The following is a 14,717-nucleotide window of genomic DNA, read 5'->3' on the forward strand; positions in this document are numbered from 1 at the left end:
CAAACATCTGTCTCTTGGTGGAGGCCAAACAATGCTGCTCCTTTTCCTCTGTCATATAATTCTCTTCTCAGAGATGACACACAGTTGATATCAGCTCAGTAACCACCGTGACTTATTTGCCAAATATCGAGAATTACTATCTTTGAAAAAGGGAAGTCATTTAGACACGGTTATATCATGCTATATGACATCCTCAGTACACAGTTCAGTTCAGTTCAGTCGCTCAGTTGTGTCGGACTCTCTGTAACCCCATGAACTGCAGCACGCCAGACCTCCCTGTCCATCACCAACTCCGAGAGTTCACCCAAACTCATGTCTATCGAGTCAGTGATACCATCCAGCCATCTCATCCTCTGTCGTCCCCTTCTCCTCCTGCCCCCAATCCCTCCTAGCATCAGAGTCTTTTCCAATGAGTCAGCTCTTCGCATCAGGTGGCCAAAGTATTGGAGTTTCAGCTTCAGCATCAGTCCTTCCAAGACAACTAAAATGCAGTTACTGGAATATGCACACATTTTCAAAATTAGTTTTCAGCCTGCTTTTCTGCGAGGCACACAAGAATCCCTTTGCTCTGAACCTCCTATTCCTAAGGTGAAATATACTTTTCTTTCAACCAATATTGAAGATACTCTTCATATTCTCAAAATAATATGCTACATATATATATGCTAAACATAAGGATTATTTTAGGAAGGCACTACTGACTCCCTAAAAATAAATGTGTCGTAGTCTCCCGGACTCTTCCTGTCCTCATTTCCTAGAGGCCCAGGGTGCTGCCCTAAAGAAACCTACTATGCCTCATGTACCCAATCTCTCCATATACGTAAGGCTACTTGCTATTTTTAGCACATTTGTCAGGGACAGCTGTTAAAGAGTAGAAGGGGAAAAAAAAAAAAAAACAAGAAGCAATGTAGGAAGAACACAGTCATGCATGATAGGATAGGAAAAGGGCAGCAAAGAACAGACTGAACACAATGTTCAGTCAAAACACTCAGTGGACAAACAAAAACCAAGGACACTAAGAGGAAGAGGGTGTAAGCTAGTGGTACCAAAAATGAGGTCCTCTCCCAAGATTTCCAAGTTTCCTGGGAACTGCAAAGTTGGTGAAAGGCTTATTAACTACAGGTCAAGTTCACAATAGTTGTATCAGTATTTTGCAGTAAAAAAAGAAAAAAAGAGATAGTCATCTCCACTTTCATATGAGGTTTTCTTAATCATCAACATTATCTCATCTAAATTAAGAACTTTATAGACACCCTCCATCCTGAGCTGTCACACACTACAGTCTTTATCTTGGATTTTATCATCACAGCCCCAAGGTGGAGGCAACTATCCCCATTTAACGGATGGACAAGTTAATCTCACAAGCTCACAGTAAGTAGGAGAGATAAGACTCAAGCCCAGGCCTGACTGACCTCAGAGTTCAGCTCTCAGATACCCTCACCTGTCCCTACTTTATGTCTTTCATTTTTTCTGTAAACTTGAGACTGTACCTTGTCCACCAGGGTCCCTGGGTATAGGCAAGGCTTAAGGCTCATGTGGTCGTGCTTTTAGAAATGAGACTACAAGGACCGGAGTCGGAAAGCAGACTAGTCTGCTTGGATTAAGTAGCGTCAGCATCGGGAAGCCAAAAGCAAGGTTTGATTTCCGGCCGCTGGTATCGGAAGAGGAGGAGGAAGAGGAGGCAGAGGAAGGACGGAGGGGGGACTGCCGGAGAGAAGTCCCAGGTGCCGGTTTACCTGCATTCTGCTGGGATGGGGGAAGACCCGGGAGCGGCGGTCAAAGGTCTGTCCCACGTGGTAAGGCGGGAAGCGCCGCCGGTACTGGGGGCGGAACTGGGGGCGGCGCGGCTGACTCCGGGCCGCAGAGAACTGCCCGGCAGCGGCGGGGGCCTCCAGTCCTTCACTGCTGCCGCTCCCTTCCTCCTCCTCCTCCCCAGCGTACTAGCGAAGCAAAGAAACAGAGGTTCAGAGGAGGTGTCGGCAGGGAGAGAAGCAAAGAATACCATTTAGACTATCAACGAAAGAAAAAAAAAATTCTCCCCCAAAGGAACGATCCCTTCTAGTATATCGACAAAAATGCATATACCCCAGATCATCAGGTGATGACCTGAGATAAGCTACATTAAGATTAAAGCAGATCCATGCAGATAAAATACCAAGCAGAAAAGCAAGTGCAATTAATCGCTAAAGAATTTAGTTCGCATCTAGTTAGAACTGGTCAGTATCAGTTGACTAACCACCCAAAAAACATTTACACAGTTTAGAATATTTGGCTCCACCAAATGTGTCTCCCCAACACTGGCCATCCACTGGGGAAAAGTAAAGAAAAATATATTTTGTATACTTTGTGGTTGGTCCTAAGTGGTTTGCTTCCTTGACTGGTTGGGTTCTGAAAGTGTGGAAGGGGGTCTCTGAAATCCTTCCTAGGGGGTCATCAAGATCAAACTAGTCTCATAAGGCTGGCAGGATGCTGTCTTTTTCCATCTCATTCTCTCCTGAGTTGGGGGCAGGAGAGGGGTTGGATGTGTCACAGAAGCTACAGTGACACATGGTCCCTCACAGCCCCAGGGCAGAAGGAGCTGTAAGAATCCAGCTGTCTTTTATTAAACCGACATCAGTGATTGGTAAAAACCTAAAGCGACACCACTCTTTTCACTCAATTAAAAAATAGCTTTCATTTTAAAAAAAAGTTATTTGTATTTACAAGTAATAGCTTATTTTAAAATAAATTAAATCTTTTAAATTCTGCTTTACTTTCTAATACAATAAATATTAATAGATATAAACATACATAAAAACTCTGGGATCCCATAATGAAGCATATAAATGGGTCCAAAAACCAGAAGGTTTGAGAACCACTGACTTATGGCATATCTCTCTTTATTTGTTTAGCAATAAAGTTTTAATTGCACTTTAATACATAGTAGCAAGTAATAAATACAGTTTCTGAATATAATAAACTTTGTTAACACAAGGAACTATTGAATCATTTTATCTTTTTCCTGTATTTAAACTACCATTTCACATACTAACATTTTATATCAAAAAAATATAAGCAAACAGCTAAACATCCCTTAAAGAATTTTTTATTTCAAATCTTAAAGGGGGATTGCAATGCCAAAGGTAGTCTTAAGTAAAGTAACTATAGTTTTTAAAAAATGAACAAATTTAGAATGAAGAAAATTAAATGACTGATGTTGGGGGTGAGAGTATTTAAGATTTAGAACTCTCCAGAAAACCAAGCCCACATGAGCAACGAAATTCTCAGAGGAAAAGCTTCAAGTATAGCCTCAACTAGTATAATTTCAGAAAATCCAAGTAACTCTATACTTTATAAAATCTGTATCAGATACAATCTCCAATGATTTAAAGGCATATTAGCATAGAAAATGTTCCTCCAAATAGTGTAACTGAATAAACTGTAACTTTTCTCTTTAGGTTTCTCTGTATCTGAGTTTTCAAATCTTTCATTAAGATTAGTTTTACAAAATAAGAACAATGGCACCACCATTGCCAAACACACTCAGGAAGCTGTCAGGACCTAAAAGACATCACAACAGAAAACCTTCATTTATGTTTATTTTCAGAATTTGGATAATTTTGCTTCTAAACATCACATACATGACTTCAGAATTTCGAGCTGAGGAGAAACGTCTTTGAAGGAAAATTTTTCACTCAAGGCTTTTTACCACTTGTACTTCTGAGTTAAGCTAGAAATCAAAACAATTACCACCAGTGTTCCAAGAATCTGGTGAACGTGAAAGAGTTAACACCATGTAGTAAATGCTCTGGTAGCCTGTTCCGACTGTCTCGGACACAGTTTATTATTAAAAATCAAACAGGATAAGCAAAACATGGGTAAGAGAAATACAGGAAGAAAAACAAGATCCAATATGGAATCTGATAAAAAGCAATTTGGGCTGCATGTTTAAGACGACACAATGAAGAGAGGAAACATTTAGGTAAGCAGAAAAATACTATTCTATCAAAGTGTAGAGATATAAACCATTCTCAATCTGCAAATACTTCATTCTGGTGAGATTATTTTCAAAAGTTTTCCCTGGATGATGCACATAGCCACAATCCTGTGTTCACAAAGCATCTTGAGTTTTATTCCAGGGTACCAATCCCTGGTACTAATTCTAGAAACATCAAAAATGACTCATATCTAAGAGGTTCCTCATGACCACAAGTTGGATGCCTCGAGAATACTTTAAACTGAGCCTCCTAAGAAAGCTCCAGCCAGACTTGGTTGTAAACTCTTTCACTTAGATTGGTACCAATCTACGGGACTAAAAATCCAGACTTAATTATTGCTTAACTTTGAAATAATGGGAAATGCTATCTTAAATAAAGCAGCTACATAATTGAGGCAAATCACTTAATATTTCTATGGCCAGCATTGTCCATCATTTACTCCAGAGCTGTTCCTCACTCTTCCTTGCCAAGGAAAGGCTGACTTTCTTAGAAAGAAACAGGGTCAGTGCCAAGGGATGAACACCAGATGTAAGCCAATCACAGAAATCCCAGGCCCCTTCCCCCTACCCCACCAAGTGGATGTCACATGGTTCAGTTCTGGCCCATAAAGAAGCCAAAAGAAGAGAAAACCTTTTTGACAACCTTGGCATGGCCCAAGTTAAGCCTTCTTGTTACAAGATAATTAAATGGCTGTTACTTGCAGCCAAATACAAACAAACTGATACAACTGCTGAATGGCAAAAATGTCCCATAAGCCCAGTGGGGATGAATTCTGAACACAAAAGATTTCCCATACAAAAAAAATCACTGTGTTTCCAGGAGAAGATACAGCTTTTATGTGCTCCAAATATACACACTTAATTTTAGATGTGCACATTTCTTGGGTCACTGATGATGAAAGAGACAACGTACGTTGCGGGGCGGTCCACGGCGCCGGCCGTAGTAGCCGCGTCTGTAGCGGCGCCGGTCAGCAGCATATCGGCTCCCTTCCACTGGAACGCCATCCGGGCCGGTCACGTTGGCTGCTTCTGCACCCTGAAAAAGGAAGAAACCAAAGACGGCCTTCGAGTCAGAAAGAAGCCAAAGACCAAAAGCACCGCCTTAGACAGCCAGAGGGTTTAAGGCTGGCAGGAGGTACTAGAAGTTCCTACGGGTGACCTCGTTTTAATAAGGTGAGCAAGATGCTTGATGTCCTGATTTAAATGTATACAGCATGACACCTGACACTGACACAACACTGTTTATCAACTAGGCTGCAATATAAAATAAAAAGTTAAAAAAAAATAGATGTATATACAGCTCACATGCTTCCACAACCTCTGCTCTCTTGATTCAAGAGCAATAGGTATATATATTTATCTTTAGGTAACATAAAACTGGTAAATATAAAGCAACTGGAGCAAAGGAATGCTAGACCAGGACGAATATTCTTCACTGGAAATAACTGAGATAACGTTCTCTTCCTAGAAAATACTGAAACCTGTTATTCTGTGAGGTACCAAGAGAATCCACTCGTGGGCTCACGTGGTCTGTCCATCACTGAGCTAGTGAGAGAGAAATTCCTCCCAGCATGGCAGTGGCTGGAATGAAGGGCTGTTGACTCAGCTCCTGCTTTCACATACAGTGTCCACAAAAGTAGTCCCTTTTTAAATCTTATTGTCGAAACAGACATAGCCTGCAGATTCTCTGTGGACAAGTGAATAAAGTAATGCTTCAGAAACAGAAAAAGTTCGGGCAAAGGAGATTCAAAAGAGTGAAACCCCACTCTATGTCCATTTGTATAACCTCACATGCTGAAAATACACAGAGGTAAAATTAACCTGGCTAGACAAAATTTTAATAGTTGGATGGGACATTAGGGATTGTTACATGTCTGCATTTGCTGGTAGGTAACTTGGAACTCTGAAAGATCTGCAAGATACTCTGGGATCACATTGGTAAAGATCACTTAAATTTTTATATGAGATTAAATAAAGTGTTTCTCTTTTAAAACAGGAAAGTTTGAGAGTTGCTAAGAATAAGAACTATAGAATGAATGGTGTGTATATCAGACGAGCAATCATCTGGGAGTCAACTAGTCAGCTTACAATTAATAAATAAAGCATAAAAGACATTACTAATATTAGAATTAAACATCACAGCATTAAAAACCTGTCGATGCACATCAAAATGATCCTTTTAGCTTCCTGGGTTAGTCTTCATGTGAAGATAGCGGTTATACAGTCTGTCAAGATGCCTCTGGCTTTTCAAAACCCAAGCCAAAGAGAAAACATAATGATTATATTTGATTTTATTCTTAAAACAAAAGTATCTTTCACCCCAAAACAGCTTTTATCAATTTTTAATACTATAAAACTACCTTAATTCTTAAAATTTTATTTATGTATTTATTTTTGGCTGCCTTGGATCTTCATCACTGTGCATGAGCTTTCTCTAGTTGCAGCAAGCAGCGGCTAAGCTCTAGTTGTACACGGGCTTCTTACTGCTGTGGCTTGTCTTGCTGCAGGGCATGGGCTCTAGGAGGGTGTGCAGCTTCAGTAGTTTCGGCTCCAGGGCTCTAGAGCACAGGCTCAATAGCTGTGGTGCACAGGTTCAGTTTCTCTGCGGCATATGTGATCTTCCCAGATCAGAGATTGAACCCATGTCTCCTGCACTGGCAGGTGGATTCTTTAGCACCAAGCCACCAGGAAAGCCCTGTTTTAATTTTAAATTTCACTTAAAAATACATTTGGTACCAAAATAAGATTTGTCATTTTAAATCTTCAGAAATTAGCTTTTCCTTCCATGATTAAATAGTGTTCATCATTTATTAAAATGGAAATTAAAATACCCTTTTATACTGCATCAAACAATGCATATGATAGTCAATAATCAGAAACACTTTTACTTAAAGAATTGCTTCTTTCTGTCATAGTAAAAATCCAAAGTACTGTTAACTCATAAAGGACAGAGAGACCATTTACTAAGCAAGAAAATATTGCCAGCACCCTGGATACCCAACCACAATCTCCTCTCACCTTCTCTCCTTCAACCACATCAAACTCTACGGTTTCTCCATCTCCTACACTGCGCAGGTATTTCCGTGGGTTATTTTTCTTGATGGCAGTCTGTCAAGATTAAAAAAAAAAATTCCGAATGAAGTATAGGTCAAAGTTGGCCACAGAGTTCATCCCTTTCAAGTTTACTGGCTCTACTGAAGAAATCGTTGATCTAACGTTGTTGTTTAGTCACTAAATCGTGTCCGACTCTTTGCGATCTCATGAACTGCAGCGCACAACACTCCTCTGTCCATGGTGTTCCCCAGGAAAGAATACTGGAGTGGGTAGTGGTTTCCTCCTCTAGGCACCTTCCTGACCCAGGGATGGAACCTGTGTCTCCTGCATGGACAGGCGGGTTCTTTACCACTATTCTATTCTATTCTCCCAACTACCCTGCATCTCCAAAACAAGAACAATGAAACAAAAAAAACACTATACAACTATGTTCCACATACTTTCTTGATTTCATGTTATCCTTCAAAATTCATCTTGGTAGGTGGGTTAAATAGAAAGTGCAGTTATACTGATGAACTAATCGTGATACTGGATAGATGCGTGTCCTCACACTATGAAGTGTCTTGGGTCAGACTCTTTTTCCATCATTGTGGTGGCTGCGGGATGGGGGACGCCTCCATAAAATCTTACACATGCACATAAACACAGAAATATGGGGATAGAGATTTCAGTGGACAAGAGAAACCTCTAACCTCAAAAGAAATTTTAAAAATCCAAGGGGGGATAAATACTTCTGACAATATATGAAGATACCTCAAGAACAAAACATTGCTGACAACCTTCTCTTCACTTTACAGATGAGGAAACCAACTGGAGGCTGATAAGGGATTTATCTGAGTTTATAAAAATACAGCCTGGGGGAAGGAGGCAGGTGGGTGGGGGAAGTGTATACCCCTGTACTATAACTGTGTGATATTTATTCAAATTTTTCTCATCACATCATTCACATGTCAGCTCATCCCTACACGCTCCCTGATAAATAACATTGAAAGGTTAATGACATTATCCTGCAGTGAACATGGGCACCTAAATACCTGCTTATGAACAGGCTTCTCTTTTTCAGTCAATGGAGGGAAGAAAATAATTCCTGCAATGAATTCCATTTTGTCGGCTGGTATCTCTAAACAGTTAAAGGGGCTCTGGGTTTCTGTGGAACTAGGTCAGCCTTATTTTATAAAGCGATTAGGCATGTGTAATCTAGCCCTTCCCTTACTCTGAGTAGGAGGGAGGGAAAAAAAAAAGAATGAGCCAGTAGCGCAGAGACCTCACCCACAGAGGAAAAAGGCAGTTCAGGACAGGATATACACGCAGGCCGCCTGAACATTCAGCCAGTCCAAAAACAGCCCCTCCCTACCGGCTCGCTCCCTTTTTCCTGTTAAACTGGGCAAGCCTCAGCACACCGAGGTGACTCACCGCCCAGCCTCACGGGGGGCTGGAATCAGGTCACACACTCACAGGCCAGTGAGGCTGGCCGCTGGCACAGAAACTTGTGAGGTCCCTTTACGCCATCAGTCACCAGAAGGCAGAGTTCTTACCCCCAAAATCTCTATTACCCGCTAGGTGTTATAAGCAGCACTCCCTTCTAGTCTGTTCTGACTCTAAAAGTCACTGTGTCTGAACAAAGTAATCCACTCCAGTTACCCAGGCACAACTGGAATATAACTGATAGAAACCACAACAGGATTGCTCCTTCTGAGATAGCACTCTCTCCAGTCACCAAACTCTACCCCATGGTGCAGAGGATCCTAAACAGCAGGAAAACACAGAAAACCAGATGCTTGACAGAGCCCTGGAGGTGAACGTGCTGGTATTGGTACCTGTCTCTGTACTTCTCTGTTGTGATGCACTAAGAACCACACATATATGAGACAATTCACTGAAAACCAACCATACGAAAAGAAAACTAAGTGCACGTAATGCTTTTAATCTCTTTTGCCAAGAACGTCCAGGATACAGAATAATATCCTAGGTCAATAATGTAGAAAAAGACTGAGCTTCCTATACAGAGAAGTCCATGTTTTCCGTATTTTACACTTTTTCTACATCTCCTTGACTACAGGGGACTACAGGCCTATTTGATCTGGACATGTGCTAAGCAGGACAGAGGAGGGGACTAGCCTGGGAGTTGGAGTCTCCGTATGTCTTGGATCTTGCTTGTGCTCAGTCACTAAGTCGTGTTCAACTCTTCTGTACCCCACGGACCGTAGCCCACCAGGTTCCTCTGCTCATGGGATTTCCCAGGCAAGAATATTGAAGTGGGTTGCCATTTCCTTCTCCAACAGATTGTCCCCACCCAGGGATTGAACCCGAGTCTCTTGCATTGGCAGGTGGATTCTTTACCCCTGAGCCTCCCGGAAAGCCCCATGTCTTGGATACACACACTCCAGCCATCTGCTTCGCTGTGCTATTTACCCAAGTTCAAGTTGCTCTGATGGAGGGGGATTTAACCAGTACCCATCCAGGCGAAGGTAAGGTGGGGCCCAGCCAAACACAAGGAGGAAACACAGTCAGGAGCACAGGCTGCTAAGATGGAAATAGAAGTGCTTTAGCTGAAGACTTGAAGGCTCTAAAAATTAGCACGTGGTCTGATTATTACTTCATTAAGCTCAAAAAATAAAACTGTCTGAAAACAGTTAATGTGATGGATGAGAAGAGCTTAAGTGCTAATCTTAAAATGTGGAACTGGGCCCTCTTGCCAAAATAAAACCCCAGAAGGAGTTTCGAGCAGAACAGCAACGTGCAGGGCTTCACTTTGGGAAAGGGATAATAATAGCATATTACAGACTCCCCTCTCCTCAGAGAGCAAACATCACAGTTATTGTCCCTCTTACCTGATGTACAAATACATCTTCTTTGGTGTCATTTCTGTTGGAAGACAAAAAGCTCACAGTTAGAAGAACTAGGTAAGTGGGAAAACTTAAAACAGTTTAGAGCCTAGGACTTGAAAACACAACATAGATGTCTGTCTGGCCTCGAAACTCAGATGCCTCAAGTCAGTCCTCCTTAAAAACTTCTAAACCCAAAAGGGACCCACCTTACTCCTCCACATGACAATGGTGCCTGGCTTCATGCACACAGAGTCAACCTACCAAAACACCCGTTTCCTCTCATCTCTCTCTAAATCACATGGTGTGTAACCAGAGCCCGAGGTTTCCCTCCCAGCAAAAGCAAAGCAAGACAGTTAAAAGGACAGGGCACAGCTGTGAACTAGGCTCCCCTTACACTGAAACCTAAAACAACCCCCCCTCCACCACCACCCTACCCTAAACCCCCACCCCACCCCCACTGCCCACCAAAACATACAAGGAAGAAATTAGAGGAATTTTTTCTTAAGAAGGCGGGGTCCTAGCTAGGAGGGCTAGAGAAAATGATGGTATCATATAAAAACATCAGAACACCCTCACCACTTGCAGCTGTGTTCTCATTCCTATATGGTTAGAAGTTACCATGGTTTAAAGAAAACACTGTGGTTTCTACACAGAACTTGGACCAGACCTGGGTTACAGATCCAGCTCAATTACTCACTAGTTGTGTGACCTGAGGAAAGTTGCTTAACCAGTCTAGGATTCCACTGCTCCATCTGTGAAATTGTGGATACCCACTCAATTATCTTAAGGCCCTTCCCCTTTCTCTATTGTCCCCACTGCCACGGCTTTTTCTTTTAATGACTAGATTATATAAAATAAGTTATTTATCCATGTTTTAGAAATGCATTGCAATTAATGTTTAATGATCAGCAGTTTAGAAATGAGAGTATTTACATGACTCGGAAATCTGAAAACTTACATGAGCCATTAATAAAGTATGGGAAAAGACACCAACAGCAGGTGCCATAGCATGAGGACATATTTAAATAAAACATGCAGAGATACACACACATACCGATTTATAAATCCATATCCATTTCTGACGTTGAACCATTTGACAGTGCCAAGGACTTTGGTGGCTAAAATAGGATTAAGCAGATAAATTAGTATCTGACCTACAAAGAGATAAAGCTCATACCACTAAGGTCTTGATAGCATTATTTAAAGCCTAAATATACCTGAGGAAACTATTAAAAGCTTAACTTTAGAGTTTATCTAGAGAAGAAAATGGAGGAAGTGAAGTTGTCACAGGTTGTCACAGGGAACTACTCTTCAGAAGACTAAACCTTTCTTCCTTGGGAAATGTCTCAGTGAAACCCTGAGATAAGGTATTGTCATAAGTCTATTTGATTCTGCAGTGATTAAAATTGAGAAACACTGTTTAAGGGGAGAAAAATGAAAACACGCTCTTCAAAGTTTTACAGCAGAAAAGTGTTCTAAGTGCTGAATGCAGCTCTTGATGAAAGTGACTATAGACACATGAGAAAGGTGAGCCCTGAGACCTGACACATCGCTTTCACACTTTGAAACAGTCGGCAAACTCCACATAGTGAAAGAGTAGCTCCTTGTTAATAGCTGATCTACAGGGACCTGAAGAAACTTGTCTTGATGCCAGATGGGGGCCCATCAGAGGAGTCCAGAGTAATAATAGAAGTGAGGCGGGCTCAGGCCAGTTCTGTTCTTACCACCCCGAGACATGATGCAACAGGCCTTTTCAAACCTGCGATGAATTTGGGATTCTGTTTCATTGTTTATCCTGCTCTCTTCATTTGGTGGGAATCAAACCAAACTGATTTTGGTTTCTCCTATAAACCAAACTCTTATCAGCATTTTCTTATAACCCTCCCAATGTGATTGCTGACTCTACTTGCCCTTGTGACAGGAGCATTTCTGTACAATGTAAGATCTTAACAGAACTCAGGAGAAGAAATCTAAACCAGTAGTATGGTCATGGAACTTGTACTTCACAGATTTATGTTTATGTTAGCCATTTATGATTTTAGATGACTCCTCTGAATCAACTGTGAATACCAAATCCAGTACTTCTATGAAATGCCCAGGTCTAAATTCAGGAAAAGCATAAAGCAATTATCAAAACTCAGTGAGACAAGAAATGTGGCAATAGAGTATTTTTAAAAAAGAAAAAAGCTTAGGAGAGAATAAAAGTAACAACTAACCATGAGATACAACATTTTTAATTTCCAAGGAAAAATAATAAAGATCCAGCTTTTAAATTCAAGAAGAAAACAGTAATTAGGGCTTACTTTGCTGTGGGCAGGGTTAGTTCTGAGTTTTGCTAAATGTATATGCTTGGGGAAGTAGTTTATTTAGCTCTCTTTGTAAAAAGAAAACACAAACAAAAAACTCTTTCTGCCTTCAAAGTCATTTGGCCCACCATTTACTGAGCAATCTCCAGTTCTTATGCCAACTAAGATCTTTCTCCAATAAAGAGATCTTTCTCCAATAAAGAGACTAAATTATTAATACCTTCAGTTTTAGGGCATTTTAATTAGAGCAACAGGGCAAAGAGGAAAAAAAATATTTTAGATCTAAATGTACACAGAAGACTGGTTTTGATCAATCATATGCTTTTAAATCTCACATTATTTCAAATTATATGCTTTTTGTCTCATTTGACCCAAAATTAATGAACTAGAAAAACATTAGGAAAATATAAAGGTAGGAACTCTTTTTGGTTCATTTTCATATAGTTAATGTCTACAGGCACTGTCAAAGGCATAATTGTGATTAGAAAAGCAACACTAATAAAGAGAAAGATGAAAGTGATTTTCAAGGATAACTTCAATCCAGGTGGAAGGTTATTTTTATTCCCACTTTAGTTTTTAAAAATTTCCTAATTTCACCAATGTTTCCAGTGACCTCACAAGGCCAAACACAGTCATCCATTCTTCTTGGTTTAAGCCCATAAACTCACTTCACATACACAGAGCTGGATGGGGAAAGGAGGAAGACCAACAAGCTTCCATGAGGTTCATTAAGAGTGAAGTTTTCCTTCAGTCATGTCAACTACTTCCCCTGGCCTGTGGCTGGCTATACGCTGAAGTTTAGAACCATTTCTAAGAACCAGAATGTGAGAATCCCAAACCAGAATTCCATTTCAGTCAGCACTGCACCTGGCACATTGTAGGCACCATGTGTCCATTTGGCTAAGGACAGGAGATGGCAGAACATACTGGACAGAGAGTGTTGAAATGTCAGGCAGAAGGCTGTCCTTGTTGTTGCGATTTGGGAGTGACAGTGAAAAGACCCAAGACCTACAACCTCACCACCAGGGATGTGCTGGGACTGTCAGAGCAGTTGGTGGCTGAGTAATTTATCTAGTTCCTTCATCTTTAAAGATATCTACTGCAGTTTAAAATTCAGTTTAGATTCAAGAAAGATACAGGGATCCAATGAAAAACTGAGAAATTCCCTTTATAAGAAGATAAATTAAGAACATATCCTAACACTGCTTCAGATAAACCAAGGTTGTCTCTCGACATTTGGCATGGGAAGTGTTCCAAGAAACACTTGTTGAAAACAATATCACAGTACAACCCGGACTAGACTGGAGCAACTTTTAGCCTAGAGAAATGAAGGCTATTTTGTTTCTTAACCTGCACATGTTACATTTAGCAGCTCGTTTGACAGTAACTGAGTAAAATCTAAAAAAAAAAAAAAAAATGAACACAGGCCTCTCAAGGCAGGAAAAATGGGATCCTATTAAACTTTCTTCACATGATTCCTCCAAGTTTCTGCCTATAAAATTTTCTTCCTAGAAACTTGGGCAGGCAAGGCTCACAGAAACCAAACATGCCCCATGCAAAATACTGAAAATTTCTCAGAAGCATCTTACACCATCTCTTAACTTTCCCTGGTTTAAAAAAAAAAAGAGAGAGAGAGAGAGAATGAGATATACAGCACACACCCTTTAGAGACCTTATTCCCCACCCACTGCCTAGGCCTCACACAGGGCGTTAACGTTACTGAATGAGAGGACACTGAGATCCGTGACAAAACCAACAATGACTACAGACATCCTTTGTAACGTTCTGCCCCCGGGACCTGAACATCTCCTCTTCCGATTCCCCTTCCTAAGTTACAAGTCCCCAAGATAACGAGGCTGCGAACTAACGTCATCCCCTCACTTCCGACCAAGTTTTTTCAGCTGCTGCACCAAGCGCTTTCCCACAATCCGGGAAGACAAGAGTGATTGGTAAACACCAAGTAGTTCTTGCAGCAGCGGGCAGAGCGAGGGAGGAGGACGCGGGACCGAGACCCAAGTTTCCCCGGAGAGGGATTGCAACACCCCTCCGCCAGCATGTGGCCGACAGAAGCCTGGCCTCGTTCCCGCGCCCCCGTGAGAAGGGCGTCTGGGACGGACACCTGAGCCTTCCCAGCAAGAAGCCTTTCCACCACCATCAACTCCCCCACCCCTGCCCTGTCTCCTCCGAGCGCCTTCCTCTTCCCTCCAAGGAAATGCTCTCCTCGCCCAGATCCTAAGCGAGGACTCCAAAGTTCCCGTGCCACGTGGGTGCCTGTCCCATCCCTACATCCACTTCCATCCCACCCTGGATCCTCTCTCCCGACTGCCGCTTCTTTCCCCTCCGCACCCGGGGATGCGTCGCCACGGGACTGCGCGACAGCGCCCTCCTAGGGTACCCCCAGTTAAGACCCCCAACTTGCGAAGCCAGGGGCGCTCCGGCGGTCGGGAGCGCCGCGCCCTGGTCCGGCAGCTCCTGCGGGATGGGCGGCCGCCCGTCCCGGGGTGGGGGAGAACCCCACGTCCCCGGGGACCTCGCTCCATCCCGCCCAGATCG

General features: G+C 42.0%; 1 protein-coding gene across 1 annotated transcript in view; it reads right to left on the reverse strand.

Moving 5' to 3' along the window:
- Nucleotides 1–14,704, reverse strand: part of YBX3 (Y box binding protein 3) — a 24,992-nt gene extending 10,288 nt beyond the window's left edge. The window contains exons 1-6 of the mRNA XM_010858762.1: nt 14,468–14,704; nt 10,913–11,037; nt 9,862–9,895; nt 6,995–7,084; nt 4,890–5,012; nt 1,737–1,940 (exon numbers count right to left, since the gene is read on the reverse strand). Of these exons, the coding sequence (XP_010857064.1) occupies nt 1,737–1,940; nt 4,890–5,012; nt 6,995–7,084; nt 9,862–9,895; nt 10,913–11,037; nt 14,468–14,704 (813 nt within the window). The remainder of the gene's footprint in view (nt 1–1,736; nt 1,941–4,889; nt 5,013–6,994; nt 7,085–9,861; nt 9,896–10,912; nt 11,038–14,467) is intronic.
- Between the last annotated feature and the right edge of the window lie 13 nt (nt 14,705–14,717).

The sequence above is a fragment of the Bison bison genome, unplaced genomic scaffold (assembly GCF_000754665.1).
Source record: "Bison bison bison isolate TAMUID 2011002044 unplaced genomic scaffold, Bison_UMD1.0 scf7180017864390, whole genome shotgun sequence".
Lineage (NCBI taxonomy): Eukaryota > Metazoa > Chordata > Mammalia > Artiodactyla > Bovidae > Bison > Bison bison.